Source organism: Plecotus auritus (assembly GCF_963455305.1).
Source record: "Plecotus auritus genome assembly, chromosome: 4".
Lineage (NCBI taxonomy): Eukaryota > Metazoa > Chordata > Mammalia > Chiroptera > Vespertilionidae > Plecotus > Plecotus auritus.
The window spans coordinates 25,181,094-25,205,115 of record NC_137775.1 but is presented as its reverse complement, the minus strand read 5'-3'; the positions used below and the strand labels follow the sequence as shown (position 1 = coordinate 25,205,115).

Genomic DNA, 24,022 nt, shown 5'->3' with positions numbered 1-24,022 from the left:
GGCAAGCATTTGGGAGCCAGTAGTCCTGGATTGTGAGAGGGATGTCCGACTGCCCGTTTAGGCCTGATTCCGGTAGGATCGGGCCTAAACGGGCAGTCGGACATCCCTCGAGGGGTCCCAGATTGGAGAGGGTGCAGGCTGGGCTGAGGGACACACCCCCCCATGCACGAATTTCGTGCACCGGGCCTCTAGTAATAAATATAAAATGTTTTCTTAAAAAACATACCTATTATTTTCAGCTTTAAATGATATCTGTAGTTTCACAAAGAAAATTCTTAAGACTCTCATTTGGACACATTGCCAATACAGCATATGCTAAATGTTTTACAGAAGTTAACTCATTTATTCCTTATACCAACTCTCTAGGGAATAGTAATATTATCTTTTGTAGATGAGAAAACTGAAGGGTTTATGTCACAGAACCAGTAAGAAGCTGAGCCAAAACCTTAGCAGTGTTGCTTCAAAGACTAACCTTAACTATTCACTTACATCTGCTTTTTAAATAATACAAACTGTGCCTATATTCATATAAATATGTCTCTGCTTGGGGAAAACAAAAAATGTCCTTTAACTACCATAATTTGTTTTCTGTAAATCCATATTTAGGTAAATACCTTGAAGCGGGAGCATTCAGTATTCAACTATTGCTTGGAATACAGAGGCAGTTTCCCCTAATGTCCTCATCTAAAAATAATTCTCCTCTTATCAAAAGCTAGATAACCAGTGGTAACAAAGAGAGGGCAAATAGAGTTGCTAGAGAGACATGTTAGTATTATTTATTAGTTATCAGTTGCTGCATTAAAAAAAAAAACTACTCCAGAATTTAGTACTTTAAAATATCAAGCACTTATTGTCTCATCAGTTTTGTGAATTAGGAATCTGGGTGTGGCTTAACTGGGTGTCTCTGACTCAGGGTCTCTCACAGGCTATAGCCAGGATAAGCTGGGGCTGCAGTTATCTCAAGACTTGACTGGGTCGGGGAGGATCTGCCAAATGACATTGTTGTGGAAGGCTTGGAAGATCTGCTTCTAAGCTCACTCATGTGACTGCTGGCACATCTCAGGTCCTGACTGGCTTTTGGCCAGGGACATCAGTTCCTTGCTATTCAAACCTATTAATGTGGGCTTCTCACAACAGTGGGCATTTGCTTCTCCAGAGGGAGAATTCACAGTCTTTTTGGAATCTAATCCTATTCATAACATCTATTACTTTTGTCATACACTTGTCTACTTAGAAGTATCAAAGGAAGGGAATTACACAAAGCTATGAATATTAGGAGGTAGGGATTATTGGGGGCTATCTGCTGTTACCACAGTATATTACAAATTTTCTTCTCATAGCTACCATATGAATCGGGAAGCCATATTCACTATTAGATACGTTTAATTCATGGCCCTGGCCTGTGTGGCTCAGTTGGTTGGGTGTCATCCTGCACACTGAGAGGTTACCAGTTTGATCCCCAGTAGGGGGCGTGCAGGAGGCAGCCGATTAATGTTTGCTCTCACATTGGTGTTTCTCTCCCTCTCTCCTTTTCCCTTCCTCTTTCTAAAAATCATTAAAAATATTTTTAAAATAAATAAAATAAGTAAATAAATTTAGTTCATGAATTTTAAATAAAACCATGGTTGATATGACAGTGACATGCAAAGGCTATTGTTCTCTTTAAGTAATAGTATTCGATGATGTACTAAAATATCATGGCTTTCTGAGATGACTAATTGAAATATTCTCTAATTTTTTTATTTCTCAACCTCTCTTTTGAAATATAATTTTATATATAATGGAAGTCAATTTTTGATTATTTAGATGCAGATTTTTTACTTGATAAATTACAAACTTGTGGGAACCCCTTTCATGTCCCTCATGGTTCAGGGTTCCAGTTCAGGGTTCGGCTTCTGGAGGAGGCCGCACACAAATGAAGAGAGAGACTAGAAAAGAGTTAATTTGGGAAAATGGGGGGGCCAGGCAGGAGTCAACCTCTAGTGGGAAGACTACCGCTAGGCTCTGGCCTTGCTATCCCTTTTATTGAGGCTATGGGATACACCCATTACCCTTAAGCAGCTTTGGGAAACACCCATAGCCCTTAAGCAGGTAATAAGTGGATTATCATATCAGTAAGGATTTACATGATTACAAGATGGGGAAGTTGCCTCAGTTACCATTGTCTCAATTAGATAGGGAGTGGTTGGCTCTGACCTTTCAGAGCTTCAAGGTTGACCAGCCTCTTTCTATTAGTGAGACAATGATTGGTTTCCGGCACAAACTTTACTGGCTGGTTTCTTACTACAACAATATTTACTTCTGGGATGCTACCCTTTTACTATTTATTAGCTAATATGATGCACATTTTCATTTTCAGCCTTCTGAAAATGTAGTGGCACACCAGCAACTTGAAAATGAGCAATTTTTAACTAGAAATCAAAGGTTGAATATCTGAAGCCTTTTGAAAACAGAACAAACTTAGAACACATGTTTTGCTTTTATTAAATAAAGTAATTTAGAAATGTGGTCTTTTATTTGACAGCAAGGTGAGGATGCTTTGATCAATCCTATGTAAAAACAGATCCATTGCTCATAAAATACAATTTCATTTTCCCCTGGAGTTTAGAGCTCAGTTTAATTTGACTCCTGGGGAATATCCATATGCCCAGTTTGACAGCTAACCATTTTAGTGCAAAAGAAAGCATATGTATCTCCTAGTTGGAAATAATATTGATTTTAGGATTATCCTTGCCTCTAGTCACTGTTCACTTTGCTGCAGTGTGAATAATGATAATATATAGGTAATGACGTATACTTGGGTTATACTTGTAGGACATTGCCCTTTGATGACACAATTCAAGGTGAACAAAAGAAGGAAAGTCTAGTTACTTCAGATAATCATCAAGATGATGAAATAACCACTGTGGAACAAAATGTAGAAGACAGCATGCAAGATGAGACAAAATTCAAACCAAGGAAAAAGAAAAAGAAGCCTAAAGCAGGTTTGTTATCCTGATTAATTGAAAAATGTGTTCCTTGGTAGAAATAACTTGATTTTAGAACTTTCAGTCCTTAAAACTAAAAATCTTATAAAGATATAATTGAAAAAATCCAATATAGAATATTTGGTACTTGTTCTTGGATTCATCTAGATTAAAACAGTTAATTATTTGTGACTCTGTCTCTGTGATAAGTTAGTATCTGCTTGACTCATCTCTAATTCCTGACTTAATTTAATTCAACTCTAGAATGACATTAACTTTGTAGTTGCTATTATAGCATAGAAGATTTCTTCTTTCTACCATTGAGTTTAGAACCCTAAATAATTTAGACTCATAGTTGAAAGCTATAAATGGTCAACAGCCAGTAAACATTTCAGATGTTGAGGCTGCATGCTTCTGTCAAACATGGGGTCTTCCCAATTCCTCAGCCTAAGTTGGCTTATGTCCTTCTCATTGTTCCTTTTCCCCTCTTGCTTTTGATCTTCCCCTTTACTCATATCTTTCCTCGTATTTTCCTTTACTTATTACTCTTTCCTTTTTCCTACATCCTTTTGTTGTTGTTGTTGTTGTTTTCAGTTTCTATTTAATTGGCAAAAAAAACTGGCACTATAATAGGCAATTTTAGACTTTATGGTACTTATTCATTGGATTATGCAATTGATGATGTTTTGTGGTTTCTGTAATTAAATTTTGGAAAAATATACATATTATAAATATACTGCTTAGTGAATGTTTACAGACTGAACATGTCTATAGAATCATCATCCAAATAAAAAAACAGAACATCATCGGCACCCAGAAGTCCTCTCAAGTCCCTTTCCAGTTCATTGCCCTTTAGGAGTAAACACTATCTTGGCATATAAACACTGTCTTGACATAAAAAATAAACGCATAGTTTATTTTTGCCTGCTTTTCTACTTTCAAATAAATAGAATCATAAATACTATGCTCTTTTGTGTCTGGCTTTTTTCACTCAAAATTATTTTTGTGAGATTTATACTATTATTGCATGCAGTTAAGCTTATTCATCATCAGTTCTGTTTTTGTATTGTATAGATATCCATTGTATAAATATAGCACAATTAATTTACCTATTGTATTGATAGACATTTGAGTTTCTTGTTTTAGGTCAGTGGTTCTCAACCTTTTTTTTTTTTTTTTTAAATATATTTTATTGATATTTTACAGAGAGGAAGGGAGAGGGATAGAGAGCTAGAAACATTGATGAGAGAGAAACATCGATCAGCTGCCTCCTGCACACCTCCCACCAGGGATGTGCCCGCAACCAATGTACATGCCCTTGACCGGAATCGAACCTGGGACCCTTCAGTCCGCAGGCCGACGCTCTATCCACTGAGCCAAACCGGTTTCGGCCACGACCCTTTAATACAGTTCCTCATGTTGTGGTGACCCCCAACCATAAAATTATTTTTGTTGCTACTTCATAACTGTAATTTTGCTACTGTTAATGAATCGTAATGTAAATATCTGTGTTTTCCAATGGTCTTAGTCTCTGCAGCAGTGGTTCTCAACCTGTGGGTCACGACCCACAGGTTGAGAACCGCTAGCAGGGTCGCCTAAGACCATCGGAAAACACAGATATTTACATTATGATTCATAACAGTAGCAAAATTACAGTTATGAAGTAGCAACGAAAATAATTTTATGGTTGGGGGTCACCACAACATGAGGAACTGTATTAAAGGGTCGCGGGATTAGAAAGGTTGAGAACCACTGTTTTAGGTGGTTACAAATAAAGCTATAATGAATATTCTAGTCATGTCTTTTGGCAAGTGTATGTATACATTTTTATTGAGCATACTAGAGGCCCAGTGCACGAAATTTGTGCATGGGGGGTGGGTCCCTCAGCCCGACCTGCACCCTCTCCAAACTGGGAGCCCTTAGGGGAGTCCTCTCCAATCTGGGAGCCATGACGGCTTAGGCCCACTCCCCGTGGTTCTCTGCTCTCTGCGGGGTCTGGCCACTCTGCACCCACCGCCCAGAGGCTCTCTGTGCCCCGGCTGCTCCTCGTGCGTGCGCGCTGCCCAGAGGCTCTCTGCGGCCAGGGCGGGACGCTTGCCTCGTCGCTGCAGCAACGAAGCAAGCATTCCACCAGGCCTCTGATGCTACCCGCTCTCAGTGGCCACCCCCCCAGGACTGGGGGACTCTGGTGGGGCTGAGGGGACTGAGCGCCGCCATCTTGTGGCCATGGGTGCCGCCATCTTTATGGCCGAGTGATGGTTAATTTGCATATTATCCTTTTATTAGATAGGATTCTTAGGAGTAGAGTTACTATGTCATAGATTATGTGGACTTTACACTTTAATAGGTGGATCCCATTTTTCCAGAGTTGGTTACCAATTGATACAGGCAGTATTTGTGAGCCTCCATTGCTCGACATTTTCACTAACATTGGTGTTAGTATTTTGAAACATTAGCCATTTTTAGTTGTGTATATTTCATCTTGACTTTAATTTGATTTCCATGATAACTAGTGAAGTTGAGCATCTTCTTCATGTTTGACTAGTTGGATTTCTTCATTGGTAAATTTGTTCAAGTCTTCAGTGTATATTTTTTAATGGAATTGTCTGTCTTTTTTATTAATTTGTGAGAATAATTTATATAGCTAGACACTAGTCTTTACTTACATAAAAATATAGCTACAAATCCTTCAGCTTACCTCTGAATGCTTCTCCTTTCCTGGAATGTTAGTCCATACATTGTTTCTCTACTTTTCTCATGCCTTTAAAAAATACTTTTCTGATGCCTTTAAAAATAAAGTCTTTTTAATTCATTTGGCTTTTCAAGTATTTATTACCAGAAGCATTGACCTACTACATCCTGCTCAGAAGCATAAATTACAGTTATAAATGAATTGAGTGATATATATTCCCCTTGGAAAAGACCTAGATAAAATTATTTTTTATCTTTGCTCTCTTTTTCTTTTTTGTTGTTGGTCCTTGTTAGGGAAAATAAAGATTCCTTATTTTAATATATTAGGAAATGCAGTGTTTTATTCTTAGAGTGTTGTCTGATATTGTCTGGATTTTTCTTTTGTTGTTGTTTAAATATATTTTTAATTGATTTTTAGAGAGAGAAGAAGGGAGAGGGAGATAGAAACATCGATCAGCTGCTTCCTGCATGCCTCCTATTGGGGATTAAACCTGCAACCTGGGCATGTGCCTTGACCGGGAATCAAACTGATGACCTCTTGGTACTTGGGACAGTGCTCAACCAACTAAGCCACACTGGCTGGGCTTGTCTAGATTTTTCCTTGAGGTTTCTTTATTAACAGAGACAAATAACCATGAATCATTAAGATTAGGCTATATGAAAATTCAACTTACATTGTTGAGTATATTGTTGTGGGAAAAATGAATTGCAGTGTTGATTTTCTTCCATACTTGTAGTTTCAGATGATAATGAAGACACTGATGGTGATGATGGTGTTCATGAAATAACAAATCGAGATAGTCCAGTTTATCCCAAATGTTTGCTTGATGATGACCTTGTCCTGGGAATTTACATTCACCGAACTGATCGACTTAAGTCAGATTTTAAGATTTCTCGCCCCATGGTAAAAATTCATGTGGTTGATGAGATTACTGGTCAGTATGTCAAGAAAGATAATAGGTAATTTTTTTTTTAATTGTATAGCCAACCCATTGAATTGAAAATGTCTATAGTAGAAGTCCTCTTTTCTGCCATTGAAAGTCATTGTGAGTAGGGCTATGGATTTGTATTGGAGAACAGTTTACCAGTTTTAGGTATTCACCAACAATTCACACTGATCAGTATGTTTTATAGAAGAAATGGAGAGCATCTGTTAATTTAGTGATTCATTTTAAGTGGAGGAGAGTTGAGAGAGTTTCTGCCAAGCTTAATGACTGATTTATGACATTAAACTAGCATTGTAAATCTTTTTACGTTGCACTGTAAATGCATTTGTTTTCTAACTTCATATTTTTGTTTTGAAGTTATTATGTTACCTGGATCTCAGGTGAGATAAATGAATCTTGAATTTAATTTTATTCCTACTATTACTCCCATAGCTAATGTGTGCTTGAAGACCCAAATAAAAAAATACAATAAAATAAACAATTATACTAGAATTTAAAAAGCTATCTACTTGGAAAGATGGCAAGGATGAGAAACATGAGGATTATCAAAAAGGTCATTCACTTATTCAGTTGTCTTAGGGCATATAAACCTTGAAAGGTTTACAATCCTATTGTGTTCATTTTTATTTAAATGTACGGTACTATTTTATTTATGACAAACTCATTTAAGATTCTGAAGGAGGTACTTTATTCCAGCTTTGAATGCTGAAGGTATAGCCATACCTCTCACTTTATATTTCTATAATAAAATAATTCTGTGAAACCAACTGATAGTATGTAAGTGCAAAATGAAGTACTACCACTTTTAAGTCTCATAAAATTTATAATTTTCTAGATGGACAAAGTAATTTTTCCTTGTGAATCATGGCTATTCATTATTTCTAGTTGCCTCACTTTGAATACCATATTTTTTATTTTTTTCTCACATTCTCAAATTTATAAAGAATTGTGTTAATAGAAATATCTTTTTTTGAACAGTGAACGGCCTGTTTCATCTTACTTTGAAAAAGACAATGTGGATTATATTCTTCCTATTATGACCCAGCCATATGATTTTAAACAGTTAAAATCAAGGCTTCCAGAGTGGGAAGAACAAATTATATTTAATGAAAACTTTCCCTATTTGCTTCGAGATTTTGATGAGAGCCCTAAAGTCATCCTGTTCTTTGAGGTATGAATTGAATAGAGCAATTTAAACTAAATTTTAGTTATTACAGTCGTCCCTCGGTATCCACAGGAGATTGGTTCCAGGACCCTCTGCAGATACCAAAATCTGTGGGTGCTGAAGTCCCTTATAATATTAAATGTTGCAGTATTTGCATACAACCTATATTTGCATATAGGCTGCATCAGGGTATGCCTACACATCACTTCATTCACATTGATTCAGCATATTGCTCAGTGCATGGCCAATTCAAGTTTTGCTTTTGGGAAATTTCTGGGATTTTTAAAAAATATTTGTGATGTGCGTTTAGTTGAATCTTCAGATGTGGAACCCACAGATACAGAGGGCCAATTGCATAGCAAAAATGTAAGCTGTTGTTTTTAGTAGTTTAATATACAACCAAGTACTGTGAGAATTTAGTTTCTATTATTTAGTGTTATAACATGCAGTGGAGATACAAGTAAGAGATAAAAGTAATAGCATATTTGTTGAGCATTTACTAGTGCAAGTATTTAGCCATTGGATTTACTCTGTTATTTAATCCTTACAACAATGCCATGACTATTAACTGAAGTGTTGAATCTAATCTGTATCTATGTTATTCTACATTCTTAACTTATTTCATGGAGTGTAAACTCAATATCAGACTGCCTAAGAGTTTGTATACTACTAAGAGAAAAAGGTGAACGTACACATATCGCTTGACTAATACAATGTAATATATAACCAAATGAAGTAGAACTTGTTAGATGTGAAGGTTAGTGGAGGGTCTGATCTGTTAGGGAAAGCTTTGTGGAGTAAATGGCCTTTGAGCTGACATGCTATTTTAATTTTTTATTGCAAAGGAAATCAAAGAGTGTAAAGTGATTTTTTGAAGTGTAAAGTGATTTTTTTCAGTTATTCCAATTTTAAGTGCAGGTAATTTGTATTTGAAGTTAGTTTAAACCTAAATACCACATTTCTTTTAACTAATTCATGTTATCTCTCCATAAGCAAAAGGAAGTCGAGAAAACCTATTTTCCAGTTTAAGCAAGATGGGGAATTTTAGCATGGGAAGAGCAAGGCATGACAAGAACCAGTGATTGCTTTTGTAGTTACTTGTTTTTATGATCTTTAACTTTTAGGTGATCTATGTGTGTTTAGGAAGCAAATATTCCACCATTTACATCTGATTATGTATGATTTATGCAAAGCTGTGATTTTTTTAAGTGATATAATCTGTATGTCAAGGAATTTTTTCTTTGTCATAGAAATTTGTCATTTGTTACTATAATATTCTTTCATATTCATTTTATTAATATGAAATTTAAGAAAGATTCTTGGATTATAAACACTTTTGGTTGCTTCTTAAGTTTTAGTATAATGTGTTATTGTTTACAAAACTTTTTTTTCTTAAATATATTTTTATTGATTTCAGAGAGGAAGGGAAAGGGAGAGAGAGATGGAAACATCAATGATGAGAGAGAATCATTGATCGGCTGCCTCCTACACGCCCCCCACCAGGGATTGAGCCTGCAACCCAGGCATGTGCCCTTGACTGGAATCGAACCCAGGACCCTTCAGTCTGCAGGCCAACACTTTATCCACTGAGCCAAACCAGCTGGGGCCAAGACTAATTTTTGATTTCCACTTTTTAAGGGTGTTTTGAGGACAACTTGATAATATTTACCAGAAGTATTTAAAATTTATTACACTTCTAGGCATTTCTACTAAGGGAAAAATGACAACTATACAAAGATGTATGTGCAAGGGTATTCACTTAAGCACTGTTTATAATAGCAAAAATTTTAGATACGTCTTTTCAATCTTTAAGAGGTTTGTTTAAATAATACGGTTTTTTATTTAATTTATGGTATTTGTAATACATGGTATATGTACATATTGACTTGAAGAGATATCCACTATAAAGCATGTCAAAATAGTTTGTGAAATAGCATTGGATTGGTAGTAGTAATATGGTATATGTACATATTGACTTGAAGAGATATCCACTATAAACCATATCAAAATAGTTTGTGAAATAGTATTGGATTGGTAGTAGTAATATGGTATATTTACATACTGACTTGAAGAGATATCCACTATAAAGCATGTCAAAATAGTTTATGAAATAGCATTTGATTCATAGTAGTAATATAGAAGTATTTAGGAATGCACAGAAAAAGGTTTAGATATGTGTAAACCCGTAAACATGTAGATGTTAATGTTGATCATCTCTGAATCTGGATTACAAGTTGTTTTTACTTTGTAATTTTTTTATATTGTCAGTACTTTTTCATTGAACATGTATTACATCTGAAGACAGGTTTAAGAATATAAAGAACAGGGATGAGTGGAGTCCATATTATTTTTTAAAGCATTCTTCTATAACGATTTGTTACCTCAGCTGAACTTCTGATAAATACCAGTAAGTTCAAAGTGATAATTTTTGACAAGTACCTAGAATATAGATAGTCTCTGTGGCAGGTTGGTAATAATTCCATGAGCTTTGGCATCCAGACAGGATGGAGATATGTGAAAGAAATTTTCTTGAGAAGCCTAACTACAACATTTATACAAAGAGAAAATTCCCTATTTCAGGAAGATGATCCAAGGAAGGACCCAGAGACAAATAAGACCATGAGTTTTTGAATAAACAGTCCTTCGAAGTCTGCTCTCATACATTAAAAAATGATCAAAGTTTAAGTATTCTAAACCTTGTGTACTAGTATTTGTGCCTAGACTATATTTAAGGTAACTAGTATTTTGTCTTGGATTTTAAATAAATCTTAATTAAAGATCCTATATAATAAAAAGCTTATATGCGAATCGACCGAATGGTGGAACGACCGGTTGCTGTGAAGCGCACTGACCACCAGGCGGCAGACGCTCAACACAGGAGCTGCCCCCGAATCAGTGCACTCCCACAGGGGGAGCACCGCTCAGCCAGAAGCCCTGAGCCGGGCTCATGGCTGGTGAGTGCAGTGGCAATGGCAGGAGCCTCTCCCACCTCCGCAACAGTCAGACATCCCCCGAGGCCCCCGGACTGCGAGAGGGTGCAGGCCAGGCTGAGGGACCGCCTCCCTCCCCCCGAGTGCACGAATTTTGTGCACTGGGCCTCTAGTTTATTAATAAAAGAAAGTGGTCAAAAAATGGACCTCACTAACAGTGTGAATTAATTTAAAGGTTAATGAAATTAGATGAAAATACTTTTCCTTCCTGTAAGGAAAACTTTAAAATGAACAAATGATTTTTCCATTTTCCATTTAATATATTATTAGAAAGTATTAAACTTTAGGTAGCGGCTTCTGTGAAGTAATTTTTAAATATTTATTTACAGATTCTTGATTTCTTAAGCATGGATGAAATTAGGAATAACTCTGAAATTCAAAACCAAGAATGTGGCTTTCGGAAAATTGCCTGGGCATTTCTCAAGGTATGTTTTTATTCTGTTTCAAACACTTTAAAATAATCTTCTAATCTGATTGGTTGCTTTTCCCCTAGTTACTTTGGTTTCATATAAGGAGTTATGATCTAAGGTAAGATTGCAGTGGTAGAGTTACTAATTCAAGCTTGAGTGATGTTCATTCAGATTCTTAAACATTCATTGAGTGCTTAGTTTGTGCCAGGTACATGATTGGGCTGTAAGGATACAGCATAAAAAAGAAACACACAGCTCTGTTGTCATTTATTCAACTTAACAAATACTTATTAAACTCTGTGTGCCAGTCACTGTTCTAGTCATGCCGGCCAGGGCTAACTAGATCCTTTTGAAGAAGGTAGACTAAAACATTTTTTAAATGTAATGAATGGATTTAATAAGTTTAACCATGTTAATTACTATTTGAAAATGGTTTTGAATTTTTAAAAATTAAAACCATAAGATTTTACCATTAAAAATACTGATACTAAACAAATGGAAAATTTCTGTGTTTAAATAATATGTATTTGATTTTTATCATTGTTATCTCAAAGGTATATTGACCACCTTCTATGTGGAAAGTAATGTTCTGCATTGAAACATAAATTTTTTTTACCAACCATCTGAAGTTGTATAGGCAAAAAGATAACTGTCAGGAAAATATTTTAATTTAAAAGTCCTTTATTTGGATTACCTTTTGTCAAAGTGATTTGGAACTGTGGTTAGCCAACTGTGTCAATGTTGTTTCCTTTGCTTTGTAAACCTTAAGGAATTTCTGTATGCCATATTCATCTTTTTAAAATGAGTTTGTGACTGTATACTATTGCTTTATCTGATTCATTTATTGTCAACGAACATAAAGTGTTATTTGAATTGTTATTTTAAGCTTCTAGGAGCCAATGGAAATGTAAACATCAATTCAAAACTTCGCTTGCAGCTGTACTATCCACCTCCTAAGCCTCGACCCCATGTAAATGTCGTTGAGGTTTTCGAATGGTGGTTAAAATGTCCAAGAAATCATTATCCGTCAACATTGTATGTGACTGTAAGAGGACTGAAAGTTCCAGAATGTGTAAGTTAATAGCACATGTAAGCGTATGTCCTCTTGTTGAGATTAAATGGTGGCATGTTTTCTATTTCTAAAAAGATAAGATCTCTAGAATTATTTTAATGAATTTGTAGAATAGAAAGTTACCTTCAGAGATGATGTATTCATCCTGTAATAGCTGATACTTAAAAGATACTTAAATGAGATTTAAATAATAAATATAGATTTCATTGTTAGGAAAAATGTGTTGTTTTTTTCAAACTGTGGTGTTTTTGTTTGTTTGTTTTTAAACCTCACCCGAGTCTATATGTTATTTTTGGTGTTTGTTTTGATGTCTTTTTATTGATTTTAGAGGGAGTAGAAGGGAGCGAGAAAGAAACATTGATGTGAGAAACATAAATTGATTGCCTCCCATATGCGCTCCGACCAGGGATCAAACCAGCAACCTTTTGGTGTACAGGATGGCACTCCAACCAGCTGAGCCACCCGGCCGGCCATGGCAATAATACTGTTTTTTAAAAAAATTAAAGATAGAAGAATCATGTAAAGCAGGAGTTGACAAATATTATTCATAGAGGACCAGAGAGTTAAAGCTTTTCAGACTTTATAGTCTGTGTTGCAATTACTCACCTTTGCCTTTGTAGCATGAAAGTAGCTACATAAACATATGTAAGTGATAACAAAACAATTTGAAAATGTGTTCCAATAAAACTTTATTTATAAAAAGAGTCAGCAGGATAGATTTGACTTGGGCCATAGTTTGCAGACATGGTTTACAGGCACATTTTTCACAATATTATTTAAGTAGTTAGTAAACAGTATTTCTCCTGCTGTTTTCCATATGTTAAAATTCCTAGAGGCCCGGATTCGTGCACCGGTGGGGTCCCTTGGCCTGGCCTGTGCCCTCTTGCAATCCGGGACCCTTCGGGGGATGTCGGAGAGCCAGTTCTGGCCCGATCCCCACAGGCCAGGCCAAGGGACTCCAATGGTGCATGAATCTGTGCACCGGGCCTCTAGTATGCATATGAGATCTTTGGTTAATCTCTTCCCTCTGAGGTTCATCAGTCTGTTCCATGTTTCCATGCCTGTGGTTTCTGCTCCTGTGTTGAGCGTCTGCCCCCTGGTGGTCAGTGTGCATCATAGCTGTTGGCTGGTCTGGTCAGCCAGTAGGCCAATCGCTTAGGCTTCTGTATATATAGATAATGATCTAGAAGGGGGTCCTAATATATGGTGACATTATATATGGGGTCCTAATATATATGGTGGGATTTAACTTTAGGTGGTGGGCACACGGTGTAATATACAGGTCTTGTAACATAGAAACCCACACCTGAAACCTGGTTGATCAATGTCACCCCCAATACATTTAATTTAAAAAATTATAATGATCTTAGCAAAGAATATGTCCTAAAAGGAGCTGAAACTTTTGCTTTTGTCTTACTTGCTGTAACGTATTTCAGGACAGTCGCATATTCTGTAGTTAATATTATAAACTGTGATTACAGAGTTGGTTTGCATTGATTTGAGTTAAATCTATTTTTAAGAAATGAAAGATTTAAAAAACTTTAGATCTTAATGATAACAGTTTTGTGTTATTAAAGCCAGAGATACCATCTTATATCAGAGCCTTGACATAGCATCTGATAGGTGTTGGTGAAGAGGCAGAAACAAAGGAACAGTTATTCAAACAGTATCATGTTACCACTTGAGTTCTGTTTTTCTCTCTCTTCTCCCAGCTTCTAAGGCTTTTTGGTTATAGGAAAATAATTTCAAGCAACTTTCACTTTATTTAGAATAATGTGCAAATAAAAGTCGAATTTTTTCTGGATTACATTTTGAAAACATTTCCATATTGTCTGTTTCAATATTTTAAAAACCATCTATGCTAGAAAAGAGAAAAAAATTAACATGATATATATTTTTCTGTACATATTTAGGTAAAGCCATCTTACCGTTCTGTGATGGCTCTTCAGGAGGAAAAAGGTAAACCAGTGTATTGTGAGCAACAGCGTGAGTCAAGTTCACTAGACACAGAACCTGGACTAGAAGATTCAAAGGAAGTAGTGAAGTGGAAACGATTGCCTGGGCAGGTGAAGTGTTAATGTTGAGTTCATTTAGATATTTACTTCTTTACTAGTAAACACTCCAACCGCTCCTAGGGTAATTAGATTGCTATTTAAAACTCTCAGATTATCCTTATTTATAATCACATATTGTCTTTCCAATAATTCATTTAACAAGTAATGATAGAGGGTTTATCATTTGCATAAAAACACTATCTAGATTGTTTGTTTAGGAACTGGGCAGTTTTATTAGTTTGCTAGAGCTGCCATTATAAAAACACACACAAAAAATGTGCAGACTGCTTGACTTATACAACAGAAATTTATTTACTCATAGCTCTGTGGACTGGAAGTCCCAAGATTGAGGATTGGCAGGGTTCGTTTATTCTGAAGCCTTATTCTTGCCTGGCAGATGGCTGCCATCTTGCTGCCCTTTCATGGTCTTTTCCCCTTGCCTGTATATCCCTGTGTCTCTTCCTCTTCTAACCAGGACACTCCCTAACAACTTTATTTTAACTTAATCAGCTGGTTCAGGGGGTGAGGAACCTTTTTTCTGTCAAGGGCCATTTGGATATTTATAACATCATTCATGGGCAAAATTATCAACATAAAAATTCGCCTGTTATAGTTGGTCAGACATTTAATTAACTCACCCCTAATGCCTTAGCAGGGCCAAACAAAATTATTTCACAGGCCTTCTACGGCCTGTGGGCTGGACGTTCCTCACTCCTGAGCTAGTTAAAGACCTTATCTCCAAATACTGTTACATTCTGAGGTACTGGGGTTAAGGCTTTAACAGATGAATTTTGGGGTACACATTTCAGCCCATAACAAGTAAAAAGCATACATTTTTTATATCTATAAGAGGTATGTCTCCTAATGGATTTTATTATTTTAAAATGTTATTTAATGGATTCATAAAATTTTTTTGCAGTCCCTGGCTCCTTCCTTAATGACATTTTGGTAGAGATATGTACATGTATATTCTTCTACCACAAGTAGAGCAGTATTTAAGCTTGTTCTAAATTTTTCTTACTTTGGTTAGTGTATTTTGCAGTAGCAAGAAGCATTGCTGATACAGTTTTGTAAATCACTTGTTTCCACAAAGAGTGGAGTGGTTTATTTTAAGTTTGAGCCAATACCAATGCAGTTTATGTAAAATCTTAACTTATGCAAACATTCAGTATATACATAAGGATGATTATTTTCCCAGACCTTCTCATTGTCTGTGTTATGCATCACTTTTGACATTCTTTTCTTTTTATTGATTTTAGGGAAAGGGAGGAAGAGATAGAAACATCAATGAGAGAGAATCATTTTTTAAAATTAAAGATAAAAGATATATTATTTTTGGTGTTTGTTTTGGTGTTTTTTTATTGATTTTAAAGGAGTACACCTTCACTGGGGATAGAGCCCCATCATACACCCCCCACTGGGGATCAAGCTGGCAACCCAGGCATGTGCCCTGAATGGGAATTGAACCCGGGACCTTTTGATTCATGGGTTGATGCTCAACCACTGAGCAACACTGGCCGGGCTTAAGGTAGACTTTAAAGGATGGCCAAATTAGGTGTGGGTGAAGAAGGCTAGGGAAAGGTACTTCATCTGGGGGCAAAGTTGTAAATAGATGGGAAAGGACTGAGGTATTCATCAGGCACTCAAAAACTTGGCTGGCTGGAAATGAGAGTTTGTATAAGATATAGGGCTGTATGATAGATTAGGCAGGCCCATGTTGTGGAGTGTGTTGAATGATAGCCTAATATGTGATTGTGTGGGATGTGAGAAATTAATGGAAGATTTTTGGGTAGGAGAGAAGCATTGTCTCAATCATATCTTAGGACAGATTAGTGCTGGCAGTGGCATAGAGGAGATCTTGAAGTAGGATACATCAGAATGAGAGAAACCTACCAGATGGCAGGCAGTTGCAATCATTGATTTGAGATGAAAGAGTCTAACCTTGGGATAATGGTGGCAAAAATGAAAAATAAGAGATGAATATAAGAAAGAAAGAATGGAGCAGCATCATTTAGTGACTGACAAGATAGTAAAGAAGGGGAAAGAGTTAAAGATGTTGAGGCCCTTTATTGCTATGAAACTTTCATTGGCTTTTCTAAATACAGTGTCAAACCCTGGGAATACAAAGAAAATGATAGTGGTTTTCAGTGATTTTAGCTTAGGTGATTAGGCAGTTTTTCTGAGAGCAGCAGCATCTCATTGTAAAACCTCCTGACTTTTCCTTCAGTTTTTTCCTCTTTTAACCTCATCTTTCTTTTCAGATGGAGAGTGGAGGGGGAAATGGGTAGCATGGTGCCTGGTACATTATAGGTACCTAATAAATGTCTACTGAATTTTTCACCTTCCAGGTAGCTACTCATAATGCTACCTCCTAATAATGCTGCTAAATCTTGATACTACTTGTGAAAAACCTGGTCCCTATCTAGAATACAGGCCCTTGAACTAATAGTCTTTGATGAGGCTCATTAAGCCAGTCTTGACCCTCTGAATAATCCTTATTCGTAATATATAGTAATAATGGTCACTCATAGGGTTGCTGTGATGAATATATGAAAACACATCATACCTAATAATACACAAACAGGAGGAAACCAAGATGGCGGCATAGGTAAGCACCTAAACTGCTGCCTCGCACAACAATTTCAAAACTACAACTAAAAGACAGAACGGACACCATCCAGAACCACAGGAAAGCTGGCTGAGTGAAAATTCTACAACTAGAGGAAAGAGAAAAGCTCACAGAGAATTGGAGGTACGGCAAAGGGTCTTTGTGCGCGCAGAGAGGAAGGGTGGCTGAGAGCCTGGCTGACTTTCTCTGGCGGAAGGGGGAAGGAAGCCCCCGACCGCACTGAACCCCAGTTCTGACTGCACTGGACCCCACTTCCAGGCGAGCCCCTGGGAACCCACGCTCTTGTGGGGGGAATCTGGACTCTCGGGCGGAGACTCGGGAGCCGGGGAAGGCAGAGGTCTGAAGGCGCGCACGTGCGCGCAAGGGCAAGGCTGACGGGAAGCCAAGACTGAGACTCCACCCCATCCAAGCTGAGCACAGAGGCTATAGCAATTTGGCAAGTCTAATCCTATAAGGCTGTCTCCAGCACCGAACTTCTCCCAGCATAGACATAGCTGATCCTTACAGCCAACTGGCCTGGAGGTCAATTCTTCCCAGTGATACCAACAACAATCAAGACTTAATTACAACAAGGCTGTACACACAGTCCACAAAGGGGTGCACCAAGAGTGTCCACCTCAGGTTAACTGGGGAAGCAGACCCACTGGGCCATATTGGAAACCTAGTACACAAATATACCGTACCAACTCAGGGAAGCAGTGAACATGTGGCGTCAAAGAATCAGATCACAAACGAAAGAAATGGAGGAAAAAAAACGACTGGATATAGAATTCAAAACCACGGTTATAAGGCTTTTCAAGAATATCCTAGAAAAGGCCGATAAATATAACGAGACCCTCGAAGATATGAAAAAGGACCAACTAGAAATTAAACATACACTGACTGAAATAAAAAATATTATACAGAGACCCAAAAACAGACTAGAGGAACACAAAAATCAAGTCAAAGAATTGAAATACAAAGAAGCAAAAAACACTCAACCGAAAAAGCAAAAAGCAAAAAAAAAAAATCCAAAAAGTTGAAGATGGTGTAAGAAGACTCTGGGACAACTTCAAGCGTACCAACATCAGAATTATGGGGGTGCCAGAAGAAGAGAGAGAGCAAGATACTGAAAACCTATTTGAAGAAATAATGACCGAAAACTTCCCCCACCTGGTGAAAGAAATAGACTTACAAGTCCAGGAAGCCCACAGAACCCCAAACAAAAGGAATCCAAAGAGGACCACACCAAGACACATCATAATTAAAATGCCAAGAGCAAAAGACAAAGAGAGAATATTAAAAGCAGCAAGAGAAAAACAGTTAGTTACCTACAAGGGAGCACCCATACGACTGTCAGCTGATTTCTCAACAGAAACTATGCAGGCCAGACGGGAGTGGCAAGAAATTTTCAATGTGATGAATAGCAAGAACCTACAACCAAGATTACTCTACCCAGCAAAGCTATCATTCAGAATTGAAGGGCAGATAAAAAGCTTCACAGATAAGAAAAAGCTAAAGGAGTTCATCACCACCAAACCAGTATTATATGAAATGCTGAAAGGTATTCTTAAAGAAGAGGAAGAAGAAAAAAGTAAAGATAAAAATTATGAACAACAAATACATATCTATCAACAAGTGAACCTAAAAATCAAGTGAATTAAAAACCTGAGGAACAGAATAATCTGGTGAATATAATAGAATCAGGGGCATAGAAAGGGAGTGAGCTGATAATTCTCAGGGGGAAAGGGGTATGGGGGTTCATGAAGAGACTGGACAAAAATCATACACCTATGGATGAGGACAGTGGGGGGGAGGTAAGGGCAGAAGGTGGGGTGGGAACTGGGTGGAGGGGAGCTATGGGGGGGAAAAGGAGAAACAATTGTAATAATCTGAATAAAGATTTATTAAAATAAAAAAAATAAAATAAAAGACCCTTAATAATACACAAACATGTAAATTGACTGTACCTCAGCTACGCCCACAGCCTATCAGACTGAGTATGCAAATTAACCCAACAAAGATGGAGGTTAATTTGCATACATAGGCGCCCAGCAGCCTGGGTCCCGGGAACTTTCTCAGCACCCAGGTCACTCCAAGGTAGGCCCCACATGGGTCCTGAGCAACCTGGGAAGGGCCTGAGCCAGGGGGCTCCTGGGCAGGGGCGGAGCCAGGCGATGGGAGGAAGCTGGTGGTCCCCTGCCCAGGCCCCAAGCCCAGGCCAGAGGCTTGGGGCCTGGGCAGGGGTGGAGCCGGGGTGATTGGAGGGAGCTGGGGGGCCCCTGCCAAGGCCCCGAGGCTATAGGCCTGGCAGGGGTGGAGCTGGTGATCCAAGGGAGCTGGCGGTCCCTTGCCCAGGCCCCAAGCCTCAGCCAGAGGGTTGGGGCCTGGGCAGGGGCGGAGCCGGGTGATTGGAGGGAGCTGGGGGTCCCCTGTCCGGGCCAGAGGCTGGGGCCTGGCAGGGGCAGAGCCGGGCGATTGGGCGATCAGAGGGAGCTGGGGAGCCCCTGCCCAGGCCCGGAGGCTTTAGGCCTAGGCAGGGGCGGAGCCAGAGATCAGAGGCGATCAGTGTGAACTACAGAGGAAATACCTTTTCTGACTGCTCATTGGCTAAGCTCCCTGTTTGCCACTGGTAATATTCTTAGTAACTTGGGTATAAAAATCCAAAAAGATGATCTAGGCTTTTTCCACCACACTCCTGGAGAAAAAAGGGAAGGTCTGCTGCTGGATGGCTAAGAAATGTCATATTCTACCCTAGCCTGTTTGGCTCAGTGGATAATGCCTACGCTTGCCGACCGCAGGGTCCGGTTCGATTCTGATCAAGGGCATGTACCTAGGTTGCAGGCTCCTCCCTGGCTGGGGCCCAGGTCAGGGCTCATGCAGGAGGCAACCAATCAAAGTGTTGCTCTCACTTTGATGTTTCTCTCTGTCTTTCCCTTTCTCTAAAAATCAATGGAAACATATCCTCAGGTGAGGATAAAAAAAAAAAAAAGAAAGAAAGGAATGTCATATCCTATGAAAGACACATCTTGAAAATGCCTAAAGAAAGTTGCCATTTTTTCATGGTGAAGGGACTGCTGTCCATATTGATGAAAACACCTGGGTGCCTTTGGTGATTGGCAGTGGCTGCAGCAGTGGGGTGATGGGGATGGTGCTTTCCCCTGATCAGCCTGGTTGCCTCAGTAGGACATCCCCTGAGGGCTCCCAGTATGTGAGAGGGGCAGGCTGGGCTGAGGGACCCCCCCCCCACCACCAATGCATGAATTTCGTGCACCGGGCCCCTCGTGTGTAATAAAGTACCACATTCTTGGCATATAGTAAGGGCCCAATATACTAGTATGTTTAAACTTTTAGAATAATAAGAAATACAGGAACTAAGACTCACTGAAGTTTGGAAGAGGGAGAATTAGAACAATAGATATTAATACATGAAAATTTTTGGTTTCATCTGCTAATAGGGAATGAAGACCAATTAATGAAGAAATTTTAATAAATTAGTGAATTGGAAACCAATAGGAAGTGATTCATTACTTTGGAAATACATTTTGGAAGGTAGCCACAAATGATGGTTATTTTAAGAGATAAAAAGAGAGAGAATGAATAAGTTACACATCCTGGGCTTCACGTAGTCCCTAAAGGCATTTATGGCCTCAGAACAACTTTATGGCTCAGCAAACATCACGTATTAGTTGCTGTCATGGAATAAGAATGTGAACTACATTTTTTGTGTGGTTATATGAAAACTATAGGGTAGTGACCGCTTTGGAGTGTCAGATATTGAAATTTTCTACTCATTTTAGGTGAATTAAGTACTAGTTAGATATGGAGTATAAACTCAGTTAATTTTATGGAGAATTAATTTTTCTCTTCAGACAGTAAAATAAATTACTGTGGTTTTTCATCATTCTGCTTACTTGCTTTTCTCTTCTTCTTCATCACTGTAAAGGGACTTAAAACCAACTATAGTCATTGAAACGAACAACTAGCCTTCATATTTTAGTGTTTCTTTTTTTTAAATAAATCTTTATTGTTCAGATTATTACAATTGTTCCTCTTTTTCCCCCCCTAGCTCACCTCCAGCCGGTTCCCACCCCACCCTCTGCCCTTACCCCCCCACTGTCCTCATCCACAGGTGTATGATTTTTGTCCAGTCTCTTCCTGCACCCCCACACCCCCTTCCCCCCAAGAATTGTCAGTCCACTCCCTTTCTATGCCCCTGATTCTATTATATTCACCAGTTTATTCTGTTCATCAGATTTTTTATTCACTTGATTTTTAGATTCACTTGTTGATAGATATGTATTTGTTGTTCATAATTTTTATCTTTACCTTTTTCTCTTCTTCCTCTTCTTTAAGAATACCCTTCAGCATTTCATATAATCCTGGTTTGGCGGTGATGAACTCCTTTAGCTTTTTCTTATCTGTGAAGCTCTTTATCAGCCCTTCAATTCTAAATGATAGCTTTGCTGGGTAGAGTAACCTTGGTTGTAGGTTCTTGCTATTCATCACTTTGAATATTTCTTGCCACTCCCATCTGGCCTGCATAGTTTCTGTTGAGAAATCAGCTGACAATCATATGGGTGCTCCCTTGTAGGTAACTAACTGTTTTTCTCTTGCTGCTTTTAATATTCTCTCTTTGTCTTTTGCTCTTGGCATTTTAATTATGATGTGTCTTGGTGTGGTCCTCTTTGGATTCCTTTTATTTGGAGTTCTCTGCGCTTCCTGGACTTGTAAGTCTATTTCTTTCACCAGGTGGGGGAAGTTTTCTGTCATTATTTCTTCAAATAGGTTTTCAGTATCTTGCTCTCTCTTCTTCTGGCACCTCCATAATTCAGGTGTTGTTATGCTTGAAGTTGTCCCAGATGCTCCTTACACTATCTTCATATTTTTGGATTCTTTTTTCTTTTCCGGTTTGGTGTTTTTTGCTTCTTTGTATTTCAAGTCTTTGACTTGATTCTTGCGATCCTCTAGTCTGCTGTTGGATCTCTGTATGTTATTTTTTATTTCAGTCAGTGTATGCTTAATTTCTAGTTGGTCCTTTTTTATATCCTCGAGGGTCTCGCTAAATTTATCAGTCTTTTCTAGAAAATTCTTGAAAAACCTTATAACTGTGGTTTTGAACTCTATATCCAGTCGTTTGCTTTTCTCCATTTCTTTCATTTGTGACCTCTTTCTTTGTCTCCACATTTTGGCTGCTTCTCTGAGTTGATAGAGTGGCTTTGTGTGCTAGGTGTCCTGGAGGACCCAGTGGCTCAGCCTCCCCAGTTACCTGAGGTGGACACTCTTAGTGCACTTCTTTGTGGGCTGTGTGCACAGTCTTGTTGTAGTTAAGTCTTGATTGATGTTGGTATCACTGGGAGGAATTGACCTCTAGGCCAATTGGCTGTGAGGATCAGCTGTGTCTATGATGGAAGAACTTCTATGCTGGAGACACCCTTATGAGGCAAGACTTGCTTCAGTGGGGCTTTGGTGCTCACTGAGTCTGCCCCCTGAGTGTGCCTCTTATGGATCTGAGGAATTGTAATCTGGATGGTCCTACTCTGACCCCTGGGTACACTGGCTCTTGGATCTCCAAGGAGGTGCTAATTTAGCCTCTGCCTGAGGCCACCCAGCAGGAGCTACTGAGAGATCTGCAGATTCCTCTTCTTTGTTTGGATTTTGGAGGTGCCCAGATGAGGCCCAGCTGTGAAGCAATGCAAGCTGCTGTGGGGCCTTGGGCCTTCTTTGGGATGTTCTGGGTCTCTCTGACTCAGCTGCAGTTTGTTAGGTAAGTTTAGATTTCAAAGGACCAGGCCCTAGGTCAGCAAACTGCGGCTTGCGAGCCACATGCAGCTCTTTGGCCCCTTGAGTGTGGCTCTTCCACAAAATACCAGGTGTGGGCGCGCACGTACAGTGCGATTGAAACTTCGTGGCCCATGTGCAGAAGTCGGTTTTTGGCTCTCAAAAGAAATTTCAATCGTTGTACTGTTGATATTTGGCTCTGTTGACTAATGAATTTGCCGACCACTAGACCAGGCCATTCATATGCCAAAGCCTCTGTGCACAGCTTGGATGGGGCGGAGTCTCAGGGTGGAGCAAACAGCAATGGCTTCCCGTCAGCCCTGCCCTAAGAGGTCCCCGGGACTCAGTGTCCCCTGGTAATCGCTGCAAGCACCTCTGAGAGAAAGCCTTCCTTGAGTTCCGCCCCCTGCCAGACAGTCCAGTTTCTCCCCATGTGAGTCTGGGTCTCCAGAGTCTTGCCCAGAACTGGAATTCAGAGCAGTCGAGAGCTTATGTCTAACCTCTGGATTGAAAAAGCCAGATGCGTACTCAGTTGCCAGCCCTCTCCGCGCGCACGCCTCTATACCTCTGCACTTTTCTTCCGCAGCTCCTCTGAGTCTCAGTGTGCTTTTCTCTTCCCTTCTAGTTGTAGAATTTCCACTTAGCCAGCCTTCCTGTGGTTCTGGATGTTGTCCGTTTTGTCTTCTAGTTGTAGTTTTGAAATAGTTGTGCAAGGCAGCAAGTTCAAGTGTTTACCTATACCGCCATCTTGGTTTCTCCTTTAATGTTTTTTAATTTGTTTTTTAAATGTATGTTTTTTAGGCATGCCGTATCCCAAACAAGCACCTCTTCTCACTAAATGCAGGAGAACGAGGATGTTTTTGTCTTTCTTTCTCTCACAATGGAAGAATATTAGCAGCAGCCTGTGCCAGCCGAGATGGATATCCAATTATTTGTGAGTAATAATCCTATTTGCTTAATTTTATTGGTCTTTATTGGTCTTTGGTTTTTAAAATTCATTGAAACTGTAATTTGAATAATCCCCCAGCACTACTAAATTAAATAGATTTCTTCAAGTAAAGTAAGAGTTCTCTTTAATAATTTTACACTTTCCTAGATAATTTGTTTTCAGAAGTAGAGTTTTATACTTTTCTATACAATATGTTTTCAGATGTATACTGAAGGATGGTAAATTATTTTTCAAACATGTATGAGGATTTTTGTAAGCATTTTATATTTTAAATATACAAATTTAGAACCAGAAGGATAATAAATCTCAGGAGGAATTTTAGTCTAGTATAGTCAGTCAATAGCAGTAATAATTTGAATTATGAAAGTCTTCAAATTTGTAATGCATTA

At 38.6% G+C, this 24,022-nt stretch overlaps 1 protein-coding gene across 13 annotated transcripts in view; it reads left to right on the top strand.

Moving 5' to 3' along the window:
- AHI1 (Abelson helper integration site 1) overlaps window positions 1-24,022 on the top strand; it is a 273,332-nt gene that overhangs the window by 13,064 nt on the left and 236,246 nt on the right. For 12 of the 13 annotated variants that reach the window (XM_080665768.1, XM_080665774.1, XM_080665771.1 and 9 more), the window contains 7 exons: window positions 2,815-2,984; window positions 6,395-6,617; window positions 7,583-7,775; window positions 11,089-11,184; window positions 12,056-12,241; window positions 14,155-14,307; window positions 23,486-23,618. In XM_080665768.1, the coding sequence (XP_080521894.1) occupies window positions 2,815-2,984; window positions 6,395-6,617; window positions 7,583-7,775; window positions 11,089-11,184; window positions 12,056-12,241; window positions 14,155-14,307; window positions 23,486-23,618 (1,154 nt within the window). The remainder of the gene's footprint in view (window positions 1-2,814; window positions 2,985-6,394; window positions 6,618-7,582; window positions 7,776-11,088; window positions 11,185-12,055; window positions 12,242-14,154; window positions 14,308-23,485; window positions 23,619-24,022) is intronic. The other variant, XM_080665775.1, reaches the window with a different exon arrangement.